Source organism: Hippopotamus amphibius, chromosome 13, assembly GCF_030028045.1.
Source record: "Hippopotamus amphibius kiboko isolate mHipAmp2 chromosome 13, mHipAmp2.hap2, whole genome shotgun sequence".
Taxonomy (NCBI): domain Eukaryota; kingdom Metazoa; phylum Chordata; class Mammalia; order Artiodactyla; family Hippopotamidae; genus Hippopotamus; species Hippopotamus amphibius.
In genome coordinates this window covers 81336927-81356577 of record NC_080198.1, presented here as the reverse complement: position 1 = coordinate 81356577, position 19651 = coordinate 81336927, and the positions used below count along the sequence as shown (strand labels likewise).

The following is a 19651-nucleotide window of genomic DNA, read 5'->3' as shown; positions in this document are numbered from 1 at the left end:
CCAAAATAAAACATTACGCTCACTAATAAACATGACTATGCATTGAGAAAAAGTGGAAGGAAGATTGCATTTGGGTCAGCGAATGTGGGCAAGGCCTAGAACCACATGGTTGCAATGTACTCTCTCCATCTGGGAAGCCACAGTCAGATGGAATATATGCATCTACCATAGTGTGTGCCTTGTAGGTTCCCTTGTTATTTTTCACAACTCCAGATTAGCCTTTCAAATCACAGAAAGTTCAGCAAATTGCCTAAGGTCATCTTGCTGATGTTAGAAATCAAAGTTTCCAACTCCCTCTAGAAGACCTGGCAAATCACAGCTTTTACACAGAACCAAGAATGAGTGGAGAATCAAAGTATTTCTTTGAAAATCACTATTGTGAGGAAAAAAATTTAAGTTAGATGAATCAATGAATTAAACTCCTATCTATGAAATCACTGTACTTTTCTGATAGTTCTCCCTAAATTAGATCTGAGTATTATATAAGACGGTCTGGACATGTTCCCTTCCAATATCCTCCATAAATAATGGTTTCATGCGGCTGTTTAAATATACCCATATAAAAACCCACAAGGGAGAAAGAATGTGTGGGAAAGTTAACCCAGTCTCATATTTCTAGTTGACTTAGCAACCTGATTTTCTTAAATGAAAATAGAATATTGCACAATGAGTGAATGCAAAAAATACTTTTTATGTGTGGTCATCCTCTTCAGATTCTGACAAACATACATGGTACTTTTCATGATCCCTAAATCTCTCTCTCTGGAATCCTGTCTATATATACATATATATATGTATATATGGTTTGAATGAAAATGTACCACTAAAATATATAATGAAATAACATCAGTAGATATTCACTACTTCAAATATAAAGCAAACTTTTCCAATATGAATGTCTCCATGACACTAAAAATTTCTTGAGAAGAGTCAAGTCTGAAGGGCTATTAATCCAACCTAGTCTTCAAAACTAATTAAAGCATTTTATGAAAGATGTAATGTGGGGAACAATACTTACTGATTCACTTGGAAACAGCCATCAGATTGTAAATATATATGGCAATATAGAATCCATCCAACAAATGTCTTGCCATTAACAAAAAGTGGGTTTTTTAATGTTATAAACATAAATTTTACTGAATTAGAATACCCCTTCCAAAAAAAAAAATTCTTTAGTTCTTTTTCATTCCTATGACTGTTCACAGCACTTAGAAGCACAGTACATGAAAATAATCCACAGATGTGTTAATCTTGCATTACCAGATCAAGAAAATACAACGCTGCAAAAGAGAACTGAAATTCATCACTCAGATTTCATGGGAAGAAAGGCAGCATTCTTAGGCCTTTAATGAATCCTAAATTCACTCTTCATTTGCAAAGATGAAAATGGAAACTTCTCACTGATTATCAAGCTCATCTGGGATTTCAGTGAAAGACAACTTCAGCCCACTTTTGCTTAGCACCACTCCCCCAGCCCCTCTAATCACTCCTCAAAACAGCTCCCCACCACAAAAGCAAAAAAATCTAGCAAATGTTAAACCAGTGTCCACAGACTATGGGTATCTGCCACAGTCTGGCAAGTAATGTGCAGAAACAGACACCTCTCCTACAAAGGGGTAACAGGAAGGCGTGGGTCTAGTATGAGAATATTACCACATTTCCCATTCAATCAAAAGAAAAATAACCATTTGCATCAATACTGTAACAAAAATCCATGATACAAATAAAGATCCCCATGCCAAATTCTTTCTAGTAACAGTTAACATGAATAAGGAGATCATACATGAATAGACAGGTTGGATTGATGATTCTTTGACATGAAACAGATGTTCCTTTCAACTCCAGGCACAGCTAATTTAAAATATTGGTTAAACAAAGACGTTCCTACTTGGTGTGATGTCTCTATTCTTCGTACATAATGGAAGATGGTCATAATTCACTTTCTTACGCTGAAACTCTACTTCCATTTCTTTTTCACACATCAAAATACCTGAGCTACAAAATAACCAGAGCTACAAAAACTTTAGCATAGAAGACATCAAATTTCCATTAGAGAAAGGTAGTAACTCAAAATGGTGTAAAGATGTCTTCTTTCCTAGAACTTAGAAGTTCAAACTCAAGACACAATATTGTTTGTGGGAAATCAGGTGGTAGAGGGAGAGAAAAGTAGGAGTAATTAGATACTAAACATCACAGTAACATGCAAAGGGAGTAAAGAACAGGGAAATGAATAAGGGAGTGGAAAAATATTTTATGTAAAAAGAAAAAAATGAAACACATTCTGATCACATCTACCTTAATTGCAATCTTTGGGTTCAATGCCTTTGTAGCGAACTTAGAAAAACAAATAGAAAAATGACACAAACTTTTAAGAAAATTATTCACTATACCAATGCTTTTGGGAAAACTTATCAAACCAAAAGTCCTTATCATCATAGTCAGTGAACCACAGATATGCAGATAGGAAAGTGAGCAAAGGCACATAAAATCAAGCATTCAAATGATAAACCTTATTAAAGGTTGGTAATAAAACATCCAAGATGAACCAGCTTATGTCTTTACAATATTTATTTCACATTCCTGATCTGTAATAAATTTTCTCCATAAGCAGTACTTTCCTACTGATGAAATTATGTACAACTCAAACATTAAAAGCTGCCTGCAGAGTCTGTTTATGTAGAGAAATTGGGGGAAAAAATTGATAGAAACAAGGGAAATAGCTAATTTAGATTGTGAATTGAAGATTCCCCAGGCTTCCCTTTCTGGTAGAAAGAGAAATCTGCTACCAAACATTCCAAAATGGTATCATTCTGGCTGTCAGTCTTGTAGAGTAAAATTTTCTTCCCAATTTACCGCTTTCTAACTTCCTCCCCACCTCCTCTGTCCTGCCAGATGTACCCTAGAAAGAACATAATAGAATGACAACAGCAAGGGCTTTTGCCATTACCTAGGATTGGATTTAAATTCTAGCTGTTCTATTCCTACTAGCTGTACCAATTAATGTTAAAAAAAAGAAAAAGAAAAAGAAAGAAAGAAAGAAAGAAAGAAAGAAAGAAAGAAAGAAAGAAAGAAAGAAAGAAAAGAAAGAAAAAGAAAAGAAAAGAAAAAAGAAAAGAAAAAGAAACCTTCTTCCTTAGATGTTTAAAAAGTGCCAGAATCCCAGTCACCTTACCTTGTGTAACCCCAGGTAGTTTGGGGCTAGATTCAAGGCCATGTTCGCTGTACCTGCTAATGATCAACTGCATACTGCTTTTGGGGGGGACCCCTCTCTACAATCCCCAAAGACCATCCAAATCTGTTCTCTCCAAGCTCTCAACCATACTTCTACTTCTCTTATTCTCAGCTGAACTGTAACTTCTTCTCCACTCCAAACATCTTAGAATATGTGCAGTCTTCTCCTCTTGCCCCCTAAGGAAGAAGAATGTCTTTTTCCCACATACACGTTACAGTCTCCAGGACTCCACCCCATAAATTTTACCCTCTTCCTTTATATTATCCATCTTTCTATTCTCTAGTGATTCTTTTTCCTCTTCCTTCAAATAAGCTTCAGTTTTATTTGTCACCAAAGTTAATTCCCTTGACCTGGTTAATCCCTGAAATTACACCTTGGCATGTGTGTCCATCTCTCTTTTCCTATTTTATTAAACCAGCAAGGTTTTACATGTTATCTCCATTTATTCTTTAATCCTAAGAAATGGGTTTTTTCTTTATCCATTCAGTACATACTTATTAAATACCAATTACATTTCACGCAACATGCTCAGTTGTGAGGGTGTAAAGGTGAATAACCGACTATCCTGATCCCTGTGATTGCTTCCTTCACAGGACTGAAATTCTGCTGTCTGGAAAACCAAGGCACTTCTCGGTCTTCATCTCTTTCTCTTTCTCTGTAGCATCGAACATTACTAGCCACCCCCTCCTTTGCACAAATTCTGTCAAGAGTTCAAAGTACTGCATTTTCCTTTTCAAATATATCCTTTCACTTCTCTTAAACTAATCCTACTTCCTCATTTCATCCATTAATATGCAGGTATTCCCCCACATGACTGTCCTAGATTCTCTTTTTCTTTCCTTTCTATCTTCTCTCCTTTGTGATCTTTTCCACCACTACATCATCTCTGTGCAGACAAGTCACAAAGAGCTAAATTGATTACTGCAGTTTATTACAGATTAAAAACAAACAAACAAGGAGAGGTTAGGAAGTTCACCCAAGATCACAAAGACTAGGAAGTGGTAGAGATGGGTCTTGAACCTTGGCAATCTGATTTCAGAGTAGATGCTCTTAAGCTATTTAGTACACTGCACTGCTTCCTGAGTCCCTTTCTCAAGGACCACACTCAATTTTCAATGGTCTTTAGATATTTCAACCTGAATATATAGCTTAAACACGTCAATTCATCTTCCTTCATCAAAATCAGTTCTTGATTTTAACTTCTCAATTTGTTATATGAAAATTACAAATTTCCCCATGATTCAACCTGAAACCCCAGACAGCCTTATCCTTTATCTTAAGGTTTCAGAATTTCAGTGTCTTACACTTTATACCAATCCATCCTGCATACTCACTGCTGCCAAGTAACATCTCAGATGCCCTCTATAAAGTGTATCCACTGTATTTAAGACAATATTCTCAACTTGGCAATCATGGACCTTCACGTGGTTTCAAGCCTTTTTGTTTCTTGGTTTCCCACTGATTCTCCATCTTCTGCCCAAACATTACATGACTTTTTGCACTGCTGTGTCCTTTCTCCTCCTTCCTTCCATCCATCTTAACTATTTCCTCAATGTTACTTTGCTTGCTTCCACAAGTAAATGTCACTACTAGGTACACTGAATTATCACACTACATTCTTTTGCTACTCATGTTTATCTCTTCTATAAGCATTTATGTGTGTCTTCTATTCTCCAAACCAGGGCAGAAGTTTATTTTTGTGGGAATTGAGCATATTTTATTATTTGCATTCCTCCTACAGCTTGCTTTTGACAGGCATAATGCAAATTGTTCTCTTCTGACATCTTTTAGGGAAAATGCTAACCTTGCTTTCTTTCCTCCATAATAATATAGGCTATCGTCTTCTTCATTATTAAATGTTAACCTCCCAAAGGTACATAATCATACAGTGGAAAAGAGAGGTAGACTTTACTTTCTTGGGGATAAAAAAGCAGCTATAAAATGTTTTACAGATAGAATATTTTTATAGTTATAGGATTACTGACCCAGAGATCTACCCAAATTCCAGTCCAGGTAATTCACTCCTTGTTCCCTAAATCCCTCTGCTATTTCAGCGGGGTAATACTGGCTCCTCCACTTCGTGGCCCAGGAGCGAATGGGATATGCCTTATGAAACAGCTGCAACATGCTACTCGGGAGCACAGGCCTCACAGCACTGGGCACAAGAATCCCCAAATGTCCCTCATCCACACCCCAGAGGTACTGTGGGACTCAGTTATGAAATGTCTTAAGATCCCTGAATGAAAGATGCTAACTAAGCATTAGTATGAGCTACAAGAATTTCTCAAAAGACTCATTTCTCACTTCCCTCGTCCCTTTTCTCCAAAGCTTGCTACAGATGGTCTGAATGAAACATTTACATGCAGGATAGAGGAGAAATTATCCTCTCAACGCTAAGTGCTATTTTTAAAACTGACCCTGTGTATGTTCACTGTATACTTCTAATGTTGGTATCTCTAAATTTGGATTTAGTTGGTTCAGATTATTCCAAAACATAAAATCTCCTACCTAAAATAGTTTCTCAAAGTTTACAAAAGGTCAAAAAATTTTAACTTCATTTAAAAAAAATCATTATTACTTTAAAAGATTAACTATGTCAGTGATCCTTTAGTTATCCCTGCTCAAGTCTTAGGGCTTTCTCTTTACTATGTCACTGGCAGATTATAGATACTGTGATTATTAGCGCTAATAGAGGATACAAGTGCTGTAAGTAATCCAATTTGCTTCTCTGTCAAGATGAGATATATTTTTTTCTTTCAAACAGACTTAAGGTTAAAAATGAAGTTTTGTTTTCCCTTCTCCTGATCATAAAATACATAGGAAGCAGGAGGCAAAGTCAATCCAAAGAATATTTTTTTCCAAAAATAATTTCCAAAGCACATAAATACTAGTGAAAGTAGGCCTCAATCCTATTTACATTTATAGGAGTCAAATAGTTCTCTGACACTTTTTTTTCCTTCTCCAATTCTACTAGAATGGAAACTGGCCTAAATGAAAACTGGCCTGAAATCAGGAGTCCTATACTCAGAAAGCAGGAGTCGACTTTGACCCCGAAATCCTGCTTGCACTCTGGAATTAAGATTTTTCCCACCCTACTTTCTAACGACTGTACCAACCTTGAGCCACTGTTTTTGAAGTCAACAGAAGGCTTTCTCCTCTACAAAGCTCATACCCCAACACAATTCTATTATAAATTATACACACACACACACACACACATGCATACACATAGAGTAAAATATAGCCCCCCTTTAAACTACAAGCTCCATAGTCCTTAATATTAACAAAACTGGGGAGATCTTGCAAATTAAAATGTTTTATAGATGCTAAGTTCCCTTTAAAAATAAGAGGAAAATATTGCATGGGTAAGCCAGCTAGGGAGGTTAAATGTTTAAATTGAAGTTGTCTTCTAAGTGAATGAGAGATTTTTTCCATTATTTAAGTGAAGGGAATAAATGACTATTTTCCACCATCAGCTTGTGCTAGCTAAATTATATATCATACCACAGAATTAATCTGTTACCTCTGAGCTTTTCTTAAAAGAGTATAGTGTATACAAATCTAACTGCTAAAAGTTCTGGGTCCCTAGATATATATGCATTTATCATAATATGATGTAGTTTGGGAGTAATTTATTCATTCATTTGTTCAATAAATATCTGTGAAGGGTCCCAGGCACTACTCTAGACACTGGGAATTCAGGCAGTGAATAATGTCAATACCATTTTATACATCTTACTTACCTTTGGCTTTGAACCAAAACCTACATATTTTTTTTTAACAACAGTTATTAGTCCAATATCACAACTGCAAAAACTATCTAGTTTTTCTTATTTATAAATACAAATGGGATTCCCGAGGGCATTTTTAATATTGGTTGATTTTTTTAAAAAACCTCTAATTATCCTCCTGTCCTTTATCTTTCACTCAATTTTTTTTTGTATTTGTCCCAAAGCTAAATAAAACAAAAATGTGAGGTAGATAAGAAGTTGTTACTCTCTCTTATCAGCTGTTCATCCCTAATAACTCAAGGCTGTAAAATCCCCTGAAACTCACCTTATTTAATACCTTCCAACAGATCTTGGTGCACTTAAATGATTCACTGAAAGAAAAAATGTCCATCTCTTCTCATCAATTTTTGCATGCTTTCATGAAACTTTATATACAGTAAGTTGACCACTCAGGGTTAAAAAATACTTATCTACTTTCCAGTTCACTCTTTATTGGCACTTAATGATTTCCTTGCTTCTCATTAATTTTTTAAATAATATCCTATTATATCTTTCCTATCCATCTTTAAATTCAAACATGGTCATGTTCAAAACCCAGTTCTGAGATCAGCTCCTGTAGTAAGTTTTCCCTTACCTTTCAACAACCCAGTTACCTCCTCACACCCCAGAATGAGTAAACACTTCCACTGTAACACTTATCAACCTGACTGATAATATACTTGACTCCACATTTATTTCACCTTGAAATGAAGGACCTTATCTTTGTACTTTTGTTTATCTATCAGGGGGTGTGGAACAAGGTAACTGTTCTTTTGTTAAATTGAAATTGAAATTTAGAATCATGCTCCCCAAAACTGTTTTACTAGCATGCCTAAATGTTATTGGTGGAAATGTACAAAATTTACAGAATGCAATCTGGCAACATTTATCAAGAATTTTGATAATTCAATCCTCTAAGCCGCTGATTCTCTTTTATGACTATCCCCTAAAAAAAGAATTAGAAACACGAAAAATTTTTACAAAAAAAAGTTTACTATTATGCCATTTATCATAGCAAAGAACAAAATTTTTTTTAAAAACTAGCAACAGTAAAACTGTGAAGTATAATTTTTACTTAAAGTGTAATTCAAAGAATTTTTAGTCACATAGGGAAGTTTTAAAATATTAAGCAAAAAAGCAGAACACAAAATTGTGTATTTTAGTCTAGCATTCTGACAAATTAGTAAGAAAAAAAAGAAAGAAAACAAAATGGTAACAGTGACTGTTTGGGGTAACTGAACTTTAATTGTGTCTTCCTCTATTTTTCTGAATTTCCCTGATTCTGTAATTAGAATATTTTTATATAATTTTTAAATGTTTTTATCCAAATTGGTAATAAATAATTAAAAATGTATTTCAGAGATATGTCCAAAGTGTATAATTCTCTCTGTAACAAATACGAATATATATGTTATCTTTAATATAAAAGCATATACAATTTGCTTTACTAAAATAATAAAAGATTCATCATAAAGTTTCTACAAAATGGCCAGAATGTTCAGCTGAACAATTTCATAAATCACTTCTGCCACATCTGGCTTTTAAATTGCCATTGAAAAATATGATTAAAAGCTTTTAGGAAAAGAACATATTTTCTAAAATATATATATAATATACCCTGTAAAGATAGAGAATTGTGAAATCCCCAGTTTCCTATAACATACCACACAAGAAAAGTTCCTTGAAGAGGAAACACAAATAAGTGCTCTAAAATATGTGTTCTGTTTTCCAATACTGAAACAAGTACATTTCCCAGTCCTTTTACCAAGTTTCAGAATTGACAGATACAGAGGTTATAATAGCTGGACTCTAACTACCTTTACTTAAAAAAATCAAATAATTATTCTAAGCAAATAATATCCATGATTTGTGTATCCAAAACTCTATATATAAAGCATCACCAAAATGCTTTTTTAAAATGAGCTTTGTTAAAAGATAAGTGGAAAAGTAACCACCTCTGGAGAATGGATCAAAAATGTTAAAATCCAAACGTTTTAAAAATTTAATGATGACATGAATCTGGCATTACTGAAGTGATACTGATGGACACACAGACAATGAAAATGTCACCCCTTATTATTGAGCCACTTTACATTATGTGGTTAAAAAAAAAAAAAAAACCAATGAGAATTTGTATGTAGTTGCTCAAAAATTGACTGAATTATACACAATTCTTTCCAAGAAAGAATAATCTGTCATCTGAAAGCTAATGGAATAATTAGGGCATCGTGAATAATTGGGAGTTAATTTATTCAGTTAGTGAATGCCACCTGACATGAAGCCTTAGCTCAATTTTCATTTATTTTATCTGTCATAGGAATCACTTTGTTATCCATAGGTCTGTTTCAAAAGACAGAATCTTATTTGCTCACCCATTCATTTGTCCACTCATTCAACAAACATTTACAAGTATATGCAATACTGTAATTACTGTGCCAGGCACAGATTCAAAGATAAGTTTAAAAATGTCCACAAAATGCTTGAAAGCTACAACATAAATAACTGCAATACAGGGGGAAGAGATGTGATAGGCTTCTTAAGAAACATGAAAAAGCTATTTAAGGGATGAGAAAAATAATCACAGCTAGCCAGAGAAGCGAAGGAGGGGTGGAGCCGAAGTCTGGGACAGCTTCATAGAGAAGGCAGCACCTGAATTGGGTCTTAAAGGAGAGAGGATTTCAACAGTACTAGGTGTACTCATTCCATCTGCAGGGTGGAGCCAGACTTTCTCCCTCCCTTTGAACACACTACTTTACTCTGCCTGGCCAACCATTTCTCCTTTTTTTCTAACAGGCTCACTTATCATTCTAAATACAACCTCATACATTAATCTCTTCGGGAAATCTGTGAGACCAACAACCCCCAACCTGTATCTACACTGAAGGCCTTGTGAATACCTCTATTACAGCCTTTAAAAGCTCCGTATACTGTATTTACCAGGCCAATATCCACATTAACAGACCATGAAACACCTGAGGGCAGAATCTCTACCTTTTATGTCTATCTCTAGATCTGATCAAATGCTCAGCACACTGGGTATTTAGAGGTTTAATGATGAAGTGACTGAATAAAAAATGTTACAACTATTAGCTGGAAAACCTGTGTAAGAAGCTATTTAAAAGAAATGAATTAAGAGGAAAAGAGAGCTCCAATTAGAATGGTGAAAAAGAAGAGAAGGAAAAGGAGTTAAGATAGGTTAAGGAAAAGAAAGGAATTAAGCCTTCCTGAAAGCCTGGGGAAATTATGCCGCCATTCACAGGAGGGGAAAATTGGTGAGTCTACCCGCGACATGGAGAGTTTGCGCCTGGATTACTACTGAATACACTTGAGCAGAAATTCAAGTTTTCCAGAACGTAAGTCTCCAAAAATTGCAAAAGTATTTCTTTACCAAAACATCAAATTTTAATTTAAACAGTAATGCCATAATATGGCATATTTCAACTCTCTATAACCTCTATAAGAATAAAAATCTGATTTTCACTTACTACATTTACCTTTAATACGCTAGTTTTATATAACTTACTCTTACTTGATTTCAATGTGTATACATCATCATAAATGATATTTCTTCAGAAGGAATTTCTTGTTACTAAAAAAATTTCAAATAATTTAAGCCTTCCCTAGCCTTAAGGGAGAGGGTAAGATTATATACTAATATGTGAGAATTAATGCAGTTTATTCCATGATTTATACACATACAACTCAAAATAAAATACAATTTACCTAGATAATGAGTGCATAGTTTTTCCATTGGCAACTGATTCATCAACTAAGATCAACCAGTTAATGTAAAAGTCCCAGGGTACAGAGAAATAAAAGAGGTAGCTCTCTCAAAAAAGTTAGGGATAGTGATTAACTCTTGGAATGAGGCAAGGGATGAGAATCAGCAAGAACACACAAGCAGCTTCAAACGTAAAGGGAAAGTTCTAATTATTAAATTGGGTGCAGGTTTACTGGGTGCTTGATTACTGTTTTATAGTTAAATATGTATAATTGCATATATCAAATTTTATGTAACAAATTTTTTAATCCCTGTGCAATCTAACAAAAAGTAGAGAACCTTAGGTAGAACAATTTACTGTATACAAATATTACAGAACTGTATTATACGTATACCTTTATACTACTTGCTACACCTAAGAGTTATTTTTCCAACAAATAAAAAACTTAACTTTGTATTTTTCTTTTGGTTGCTGTATGAATTTGACACATACAACAGTGTTGTCTGAGAAGAAACAACAAAACAACACACATTTGTCTTCCATTCTTCACTGGTCAAACAAGATGAGGCAGAGAAGAATGCCCTTCTGAGCAGGTTTCTCTGGGCTTTGGTTAAAGGCTGAGTTTTTCTTTTCAGCAACAAGTAAATCATTTAGAAGAAGTAATCCTAGGAACTTACAGTAAGTTGAGATATTTTTAATCAGTTAATAAATTAAGTTCACCAAAATATTTCATTCTTCTGTAATCATTTTCCTACCATTTTAACAAGATTTTTCACTGCATTGTTTACTTTTACAAAAGAGCATGGAGAGGCCTTCTGAAACTTCAATTTAATCTTACGTTACTGCAGCAATTAAAACACTATCTTCTCTCACAAGTTGGAACCCCAAATATATTTTCCCCAAATAAATGCTCAATTCTGTACATTCGTAATATAAAGATGTATAAGGCATAGTCCTTTTTATAAAGGAATCTGAAGTTTAACGGGAAGATGTCAAGCCCATACACCACACACACTCACCACACAGTCCAGAAAGGTTAAGATAAATTCTATGTAACAGCAATCAATGAGAGGTGATGATGGAAAGATCCAGGCTTTAGAGCCAGAGAAAACTGGGTTTGAAATTCTTGACTCTGCCATTTACTAACATTGACACTCTTAGTAACTCAGGGTAAGTCTTAGTGACTATTTAAAAATGGACATGACATTATCTATCTGAACGCTGCAGTGTGGATTAAAGTGTCTTGTAAATATATTCATATGTCACTTAGGAGGTTCTCTTTAAATAATGGCTATAACATTTTTATTATTTTATCATTATTATTATTGATTTTGGTAGTAATAAGCAAAGCTGTAAGTTGTTAAAAGGAGGTTGTAGTATTAGAAAAGGGGTTCACCTAACCAAAAAAAAAAAAAAAAAATCAGTGACGATGTTGTTCTGGGACTATGTATAATTATAAAAATAGTTGATATTTAAAATCAAAACCAAACAACAGAGCTGTGCTCTCTCCCTTCCAAACCTACCAGTTTCCCCATCCTAGAGCATGAGGTTACAGCAGATGAAAGGTCTATGAATTCACCTTAAGTATTGGGATATCTACTTTGACTGGAATCAGGAATTTTGTCACCTAAAAAATTTCCTACTACAAAAAATAACTTTTTACTAATACTTGCAACAAACATAGCATATGAATAAAATAAAATTTTTATTATAATCAGATCTCTAAACTATTTTGAACACTCTCTCCAAATTGTTTATTTAGACTTTGGTACTTGAGCCCCATCTGAATTATGGTTTTAAACATTTATTTAAATTCATATTATATAAAAGCCTTCCTTCATCTCCCTAGGCAGAAATAATCTTTCCCTCCTTTGAAAATCCTCAGCACTTTATTCATGCTAGACTTATATATACCACCATTTGTGTCTTCTATGATGTCTATTTGTGTAGATGGCCTTATTTTTCTCAACACTCTGCCCATTTTAATCATTAAATATTTATCAAATAAAAACATAAAACAAGGTCACCTTTGTGAATGTGCTTAGTAATCTATAAAGCAGTATACAATATAAAGGTATTATATTTTAGAGTAAAAGTATTTTGCTAAGACTCCATTTAATATATCTCAGTGCAGTTTACTAAATGATACTACTATAACTTAAAAGCTTTAACACAGCCATCCATGTAAACAACCATTAACCAACTGCCAATAATTTATTTAAGAAAAAAAAAAGTACACATTATCTCCCAATAAAGGTCAGATATTTTTAAAAAAATATCGACCCAGTCCTAGAGACATTAGTTGACCTACCTTAGTATGAGCCCAAAGAGAAGATATAAAAATTAAAGTTTGAGTTAACAAAAGAAGTTAAATGTCCAAGAAAATTCTACTATGTGCTTCATAGTAATTCATGATAGTTAACATTGAAAAAAACTCATAAAAAGTAATTACTAAATTTTAATTTTCATACTGGCATCCGGGGTTGAGATGTATTGTCTTGAAGCTGCTGACTGTGAAAACTTCTAGAAAGGCCAAGGCGAGAAACTGCTGAGTTGATTCAATATTTCAATGGAAATGAAAAGTATTAATCCAATTGTAAAAGCAATCAAGGTTCTCAGGGTGTTCAATTCCCACTGAACGATCAGTCAGGTAGAGGTTATACTGGTTATTAAAACCACAGTGAAGTACCTGACAACCATATTCCCTAAGTTTGCCTTATTTAATGATGCTGGAATACTGAAAGTATTTTCATTATTTCCTGAAAAATACAGATATACATGTTTATTTTTTATCTCCCACTTTTGAATATCAATAATATCTTTATTCACCAAAAGATGAAAATAAATATTTACTATTAAAGCCTATGTAAATGTAAATACAACTAAACATAACCAAAGAACACCAAAATGATAGGGATGATACATGCTGCTTTGGGTCTGAATAATTGAAGAGTTGTAGAGATTCCATATACAAAAATGATTTATAATTTTTTCTGAAAATACTGTTAGAGCCAAGAAACTTTTCAAAAGTTAGTATCATTTGCCCAATTAGTTCCAAATTGCCAAATCAATAATTTTTAATCAGAACAACTTGATTCATCTATATCATCTCAGTTCTGCTTGCAATTCAAGACAACCACGAGATTAAGAAATTATGGTCATTTCTTAACTGCCTGGATACCAAAAAAGAAAAAAATGTAGCAAGAGTTAGCTATTGACATCCCTATTATAGCACAAAAAAGGCTACTTAGGGACATAAACGCAATATTCAGATTTCAGAGCTGAGACCTAATTTTGTATACGTGGTCAGTTTATAAAGCCCTGATTCGTGTTCTAGTAATACCAATCTAGGAATTAACAAAACTAGCAAAATCAAAGTTTACCAAAATGATTTACCTGCATTATATCTGAAGTTTTACAGAAATACAAAATGAAACCTGTTTTTAACTTTAGCAATAAAATAGAGGTAAAATATACTTGTAATATCATATGTTATTTCAAGTTTCTATCACAACTTATAATATTTTACAAAACAATGACTTGTAGTATATTGCAGACTATGTAATAAGAAGCAGTTTCTAATGATCAAAAAATACACTGGGAGATGAACATCAAGAAGCCAGTAGTACCATAAAAAATCCTTTACCACAAGGAGACTTTAAAATGCGAAATAAATCACATGTACTGTTTCCAAAGACATCTGCCACCAGAACCATCAGTCCATTGGATTCTGAACTGCAATCACAGTCCTTCATGGACTTTATATAATCTGACAATACCTTACAGTTACAAGAATGTCAAAATAGACAAAATATCAAAACAGCAGGACAAATTAGAATTTGTTAAGTACTAACCTAATTGATCAAAAGGATATAATTTCTATTTCTCACGGTAATAATGAGAAAATTCTATTATAACTATCCACTGTTTACTAAGCATGCCTTCTATCCCTAGCTAACAAAAAAATTTTTAGAGGACAGAAATTACACATAAAATATCAGATGCAAAAAAAAAAAATCAGATGCTTGAAACATTTCTACGCTATTTTTTATTTTAAAAACAAGCCAAATTACATATGAATGTACTTATCTCTCCCATCAGTAGTGTATAATGAATACTCTCCACATGCACGTGTTAATGCAAAAGGAAAGAAATTCTTCAACAGACTCTGAGTCTCCCAAATATGGTGTGTGTGACTAACAGCTGAGAGGAAATGCAACTGAAACTGTCTGCTGGAAATCCATTAAAATTTAGGCAAAGAAAAATGCATGGGTGACAGTATAGTTGGAGGTGCAAATTTATGCAGGAAAGTAGCCACATTTTTGGCAGTTCCCTCATGGTCTTAGATGTATTGACAATGGCCTTTCCTTTTCAATTGTAATGTTACATTCAAAGAACATTATTTAATGGAGTTGGAGGACCTGCTTGGTCTTTAAAATAAATGGGCCAAAAAAGAAAGTCATTACCTTGGGGTGAAAAAATACTGTTTTGCATTTCATTCTACATTTCTCTTTAAGTAAATTACTTTAAATTTTTTTCTGCAAAAGAAGTTTCTCAGGATCATTATATTCTGGGAAAGGAGTGCTCTGAAAGGAGAATTCATATATTTAAGCGCATGCTCTTAGTATACTACCTTACAGATTTTACATCCGGTATTTGCTTGTTCTTAGCAATGAACCAGGTATCCAACTCCTTCACAAATCATTTAATAGCCACATTTGATACTAGTCACTCTGTACTGAGCCCCTCCTATGTCCTCAATGCTGTAGAACATTATACTAAAAAATGAAAGCATGGTATTTTTCCACTAAGAGTTTATAGCTTAATATGAGTATAGGTTTAACAAATGTATACATTCAAAGGTACAAATATTCTATAAACAGCTCTAATTGGTGTGACAATACAAAATAAATTGAACATTTTGAAGGAACAGTACGATAATATTTTACAGGTGAGCAGAAATAAGTAAATTGACACAGCTCTTTGTAAGAAGTGATTCTTATAGAATTCACTAAATCCTCAAAACAACCCATGATATCATACGGCAATTTTTTCCCCCATTTTACTGAAGAATCACCTGAGACCAAGAAAAGTTAAGTGACTGAACCATATTTACATACTAAGTACAGTAAGTAATAGAGCCAAGATTCAAATTGGGTTCTCACAGCTAAATTAAGGCTGCCACTGGATTTACGATTTTCAGGTTCTGTCATACAAATAATTTCATTTGATCCTTACAACAACCCAATGAGATAATAGCAGCTGATACTGACTGAATGCATATTACGTAGCAGGCACTGTTCCATACTGTATTAATTCACTTACTTGTCACAAAAACCCTATAAGAGGGTTTTATTATTACTCGATTTTACAGATGAGAAAACTAAGGCTCATAGAAAATATATAAACTGGCCAAGATCACATAATAGGTAGAGAAATCATAATTCAAATCCAGGGCATCTAGTTTCAGAACGTTCTTCTTCACCTCATTCTTCAGCATGTTGAGAAACTTGCCCAAAGACACAAGAAAAGATAATTGCAAAGGGAGAACTAAAAGCATGCATGTTAGCTCTTCACCCTAACTACTTGCCCTAAATGCAATTTAAACAATAAGGATCTTTAAATCCAGAAGGGGTAAGTTGGCTTTGGGGTAGATTGTTCTCTAAAGCAGAGTATGAGCAGGAATGAAATATCAGCAGAGTAGCAGGGAGGAGTTCCACTAGGCTAGGTAAGACCTATCTTCCATACATTCAAGGCAAAAGAAAGTAAAATACAGTGTATCTGAGCAGAGAAAGGCGTTATGTGCCATCCTGGTGTAAGTTGTATGAGTCGTGATAGATGAAAAGGGATGATTCTAATTAAGAAATTGGTAAAAATGAAGCACAAGACTGACTTATTTTGAGAGAAAATGTAAAGCCACTGAAAGATATGGGATAGGTGTTGTAACGCCTCCAAAAGAACTGATACCCCCCACTCTTGCCAAAAGTACCTAGCACACAGGAAGAAATTATATAAGCACTGAAAAAAATCTTACACTTTTTCATTTTTCTTTTTTTCTTCTTTTTAACACTAAAATGTCATTTACAGTTTAGCAACTCCTTTTCACCATTAAAAATCTTCTTGTGGAGGAGAGACAGGTGGGGAAAGGGAACATACTTGAGCATAACATGCTTCTTGTTAGTTCTCATGTCCTGAATCTATGGCGTGGGTTACTTTAACACATAGATCATCGTCAGACTCATTAAAATCAGGTGAAGGAAATCACAAAATCCCACTTAAATGAATAAACTGAAATGTCAACCTAAACCTAAAGTTCACATTAAAAGTAGAATCTGCAACAAAGAGAAAAAAAAATCATGGCAGACACAGATACCATGATACCAGGATACTAAGAAGCAACACTTTTTTGAAGACAAATTAAAGAAGGAAAAGTAACCCTAGTGGAATTTCTACTCTCATTACTTAAAATAAACCAGGTCACTTTAACGGGCTTACACTATGGCATTTTGTTCATTTTAATTTCATTTTTATTTCATCAAACCATAAATTCCCATGGAAATACCTTAAGACACATGCTCACAATAATCAGAATGCTGAACCTTTCAGTATAAGTACTTTTGCATGAGTTCAACAAAATAGAAAGAATGCAATGAGGCCCCTCCAAGTTTTTTGCTTGTGTCAACAGCTATTTCATGCGTATGAATTATCTTTGCGGTTATAAAGCACGTGTAAAATACATTACATGAGTGAGAAGCCTCACTGCAGATGATCCAGTAACGGTCTGAACTGCACAGAGAAACAGCAAAATCAAGCTGAATTGCCTAGAATATAGCAACCATAAAATTTTCCTCCCAAAGCCATCACTGTTAAATATACCTTGATGAATTAAGTTCAGGTGTAACTACAATTGAAATATATGAGTGAACTGAGTTATGACCTATTTTTCCTCTCAAAAGGAAAAGGGAATAATGACAGGTGGGAGACTTACATTTTTCCATTCCAGGTTTTTGCTGAAAGTTATTTCACAGTGGAGCTAGAGGCAAAGGCACTTACTGACATTTATTTGCTTTAAAATATAGCTATTTATGCTACTACTCACAAGACAGAAATTTAATAACAATTTATCAGATAACAATTGTTATTTGGTCATTTATTTTTAAACTGTACAGACCAAGAGGCATTCAGGAAGGAAATAATGTCAGAATGTAATATGATACCTAAGGCTACAATTATAACTAAGTGACATATTTACATAAAACAGAACCAACATATAACAGAACCAACAACCAACAGGACAAATACACAATTAACATATATATGTGGTTGAAAATACCCACCCCTAGCAGAAAGCTTTTTGGTGTTGATAATTTTGGCAGCATATTCTTGTCCAGTAGGGATTTTCATACATCTTCTCACCACTGAGAATGCCCCCCTGAAAACCAATAATTAGCAGGTCATCAATATTATCAGCTCTGATATCCTACTAAAAACTTCCACCTGAGCATTTTTATTGAATTTAGTGAACTGTCAAATAGCAGTGTACCATATAGTATGGTACACTATAATACTCAGAAAAATGAACAATTCTTGGAAACTCAGACCTTCTTTAATGTTGAAGAATAAAATTAGATTTCATTAACTGGGAGCACACATTATTAATCAACAAAAGGAAAAGAACTGCCAATTACGGTGGCTCTTGCTTGCACATGAAATTTGAAAACACTTTACACTTCACACTCACACAGCACCAAATGCTCTGAGAAAAAAACCCTGCAAAGTGCAGAGCTGAGGAGGAGCAGCAAAAATCTGCTGCCTATTTATTTTTGTAAGAAAAAAGAAATTAATGTGGCTCCAAGAAAGTAAACATGGCGATTCTTTTCATTAAAATAAATCTTGGGAACATTTGTGTGTGGTTTAACAAATCCTGCTATGGTGATTTCTCTATGCCCTGTTTTGGGCTGGGGGAGGGGAGAGATTTGACTAAAGCTGCTCTTCCGACATATTCTCCATGTTTTAACAGCAAACAACAAATATATAAGGATATGATTTTCATTACATTTAAAAGATATTTACATGTGCTTCTATTCAGCTGTATAAAACAATAACATGCATATAAACGCGCCCCTTTCTTAAGTAATGCTCGAAACCAGCGATAGAGGAATTGGGTTTGGGCTTGACGCTACATAAATTAACATTCACGGCTCGGCCTCCAGGTTCCTTTGCACAGGTTCTCAGTAGGTGTCCTGTCCCCTTCCTTAACATCCCCAAGTACAACAATTCTGCCAGTCAGGTGTAGGAGGTCGTTTTATACAATGCTAGGCTACCCTTTGGAAGCTCTCTGCCGGTCACCAGAGGGCTTTTCCGCTGCCTGTATAAATAAATCCTCCCAGAGAATGCGAAGATGTACATGTAAATCCTAGGAAGGATGGTGATGAGCGAGTAATGTAGTGCAAACAATAATAGTGGATATGGGACAGGGGGTCGAGTTTCTTTAGGTGGCTCTTTTCCTGGACAGAACAACTACTGGATGCGAAATAGACTCTACGCCAAGTTGAACTTTCGGCATCAATAAATATGGCACCGTCCGTGGCACTGAGTTCTCATCCGTACGTGGGTCGTACGGCCGACACGCCGGCGAACCAGGCGGTATCTCTATTTACAGAAAACATGATCTATGTTGCATTTTACATGGGTTCTTGCTTCCTCTCCATACACACACTCTCTCTCTCTCTCTCTCTCGCACACTTCTCAGGATGACAGCTACAACTGCAGGGATCGTAAATCCACTAAGTCTCTAATGCAGGAGGGTGGGGGAGCGGGAGAAGGTGGGCTAAGGCTTGTCGGAATGGGCCACAGCCGGGGTGGAAGGTCTCTCCCCTTCTTTGTCCCCTCATCTTACTAAGACAGCACCTTCCTCCGAGCTGACA

The 19651-nt window shown here is 34.6% G+C and overlaps 1 protein-coding gene across 8 annotated transcripts in view; it reads right to left on the bottom strand.

The window, feature by feature from the left end:
* The window catches only part of CAMK2D (calcium/calmodulin dependent protein kinase II delta), a 284123-nt gene that overhangs the window by 263667 nt on the left and 805 nt on the right, over positions 1-19651 (bottom strand). For all 8 annotated transcript variants that reach the window (XM_057705222.1, XM_057705215.1, XM_057705216.1 and 5 more), the window contains exon 2: positions 18062-18156. In XM_057705222.1, coding sequence (XP_057561205.1) covers positions 18062-18156 — 95 coding nt within the window. The remainder of the gene's footprint in view (positions 1-18061; positions 18157-19651) is intronic.